Source organism: Octopus bimaculoides, chromosome 20 (assembly GCF_001194135.2).
Source record: "Octopus bimaculoides isolate UCB-OBI-ISO-001 chromosome 20, ASM119413v2, whole genome shotgun sequence".
In the NCBI taxonomy this organism is placed as follows: Eukaryota; Metazoa; Mollusca; class Cephalopoda; order Octopoda; family Octopodidae; genus Octopus; species Octopus bimaculoides.
The window spans coordinates 44,376,782-44,379,167 of NC_069000.1; the positions used below are offsets into that span (position 1 = coordinate 44,376,782).

The following is a 2,386-nucleotide window of genomic DNA, read 5'->3' on the forward strand; positions in this document are numbered from 1 at the left end:
ACACACACACACACACACACACACACATTATAAGGCAGAAACACTCAACTATTTCCGTTTCCTTCCAAATTTAAATCTCATGTTTATTTTTCAATTATTGATATATTTATGGAATCTCTTTCATTTTGTCTTTAGCAGAAATTAACATTTGTATGTTGTCATATGCATATATGTTTGTGTGTATATGCATGTATGTATGAATGTATGTATGAATGTATGTATATATATATGTTTATATATATATATATATATATATATGTGTGTGTGTGTGTGTGTGTGTGTCCTTGGGCTATGTATGCACACATGGTCTCATATATTTGTACACGTACATGTGTCTGTACTTGCATGCGAGTGTGTGTTTGTACGTGTGTGTGTATAATTACACATACACATACTTTAATATATACATATATACACATTCATACAAATACAATGGCTATGTATAGATACACACACACACACACACACACACACACATACACACACACACACACATACACATTATCAACTGATAATTTTTATTTGCATTATTATTATTATTTCATTTATTGTTGTTGTTAGTGCTGATTCTGTTCCTAAATTTCTAACAAATATTATTTTCCTTCTGAGTTCAAATCCCACTCAGGTCAGCTTTGCCTTTCATCCCATCGGGGTCAATAAAATAAAGAACTGGTCAGGCACTGGAGTTGATGTAATTGACTGGCCCCTTCCCCACCGAAAGATTTCAGGCCTCTGTGCCTATAGGAGAAAGGAACATAGTTATCATCATCATCATTATTATTATTATTATTATTATTATTATTATTATTATTATTATTATTATTATTATTATTATTATTATTATTATTATTTGGAAGATGGGAGCTGGCAGAATCGTTAGCACACTGGATGAAGTGCTTAGCGGTATTTTGCCCATCTCTACATTCTGAGTTCAAATTCCACCGATGTCAATTCTGCCTTTCATCCTTTCGGGGTTGATAAATTAAGTACCAGTGAGACACTGGGGTCGATGTAATCGACTGGTCCCCTCCCCCAAAATTTCAGGCCTTGTGCCTTTAGTAGAAAGGATTATTATTATTATTATTATCATTATTATTTTCAATGGCATTTTGCTTTGTTCATCAGTGTTATCTACATCATGCCCCTCATCCTTGTACGTTGTATTTGCACTTAGTAAAGTCTATTGATTATTAAAGACAAACCAAAATGCAAAAATATAGAAGTTCACCCCTTTTATCATCCATAAACAATTTCCTTGTCTCCCTTTTATGCAACAATAAATGTGCCCACCCCAACCAATTCCATAATAACAACCAGGCCCTGGGCCTAGACGAGCATTGATTATATAACTGCTGATGAAATTACAGTCAAAGGTTTTTAACTTAAGATTTGGTCTTACAAATTCTTCAACAATAATTCTCTGTTGTTGCATTTTAAAGATCAATCTTTGGTATATTAATATATTACACTGGGAGGCACGTGGTTTAGTCATTGGGGTATTCGGCCCACGATTGCAAAGTCGTGAGTTCAGTTCCTCGCAACATGTTGTGTCCTTGGGCAAGACACTTTATTATCCCATTGCTCCAGTCCACTCAGCTGGCAAAAATGAGTTGTACTTGTATTTCAAAGGGGCCAGCCTTGTTACATTCTGTGTCACACTGAATCTACCAGAGAATTATATTTAGGATATGCATGTCTGTGGAGTACTCAGCCATTTGCATGTTAATTTCACGAACTAAAACCTTTGTCATCCTAACAGATGGAGTTCCAAGAGGATATCACACCTAAAATGTTTGGACCCCGAGCAAGGCCAATAACTGTGGTTGTTTAGTTGACATAATTTAGCATAAAATCTTATTCATGAGTCTCAGTCTGACAAAGGGCAACAAGAGTTCAAAACATTAGATTTTCACAGCTCATTACAGCTGTTCTTAATAAACACTCTCTATGAGAGGACTTAGGTTCTTTTAATTATTTCATGGGAGAGTTATGAATTGGAGGAAAGGAACATAATATATATAGTTATATATACATGTGTGTGTGTGTGTGTATGTATATATGTATGTATATATGTATATGTGTATATATGTGTGTGTATATATATAAATATATATATATATATATATATATCATCATCATCATCATCATCATCATCATCTTCATTTAGTATCTCCTTTCCATTCTGGCATGGGTTGGACGGCTTGACTGAAAACTCTTAAGCTGCACCAGGTTCCAATCTGATCTGGCATAGTTTCTATAGCTGGATGCCCTTCCTAATGCCAACCACTCCAAGAGTGTAGTGGGTGCCAGTTATATATATCAAAACAAAGAGGGGTTACTAAAGGATATTAATACATACATACATACATACATACATACATATATA

The 2,386-nt window shown here is 34.4% G+C and overlaps 1 protein-coding gene across 1 annotated transcript in view; it reads left to right on the forward strand.

The window, feature by feature from the left end:
- LOC106870076 (sialin) overlaps window positions 1-1,831 on the forward strand; it is a 151,859-nt gene extending 150,028 nt beyond the window's left edge. The window contains exon 14 of the mRNA XM_014916053.2: window positions 1,760-1,831. Coding sequence (XP_014771539.1) covers window positions 1,760-1,831 — 72 coding nt within the window. The remainder of the gene's footprint in view (window positions 1-1,759) is intronic.
- Window positions 1,832-2,386: the final 555 nt, after the last annotated feature.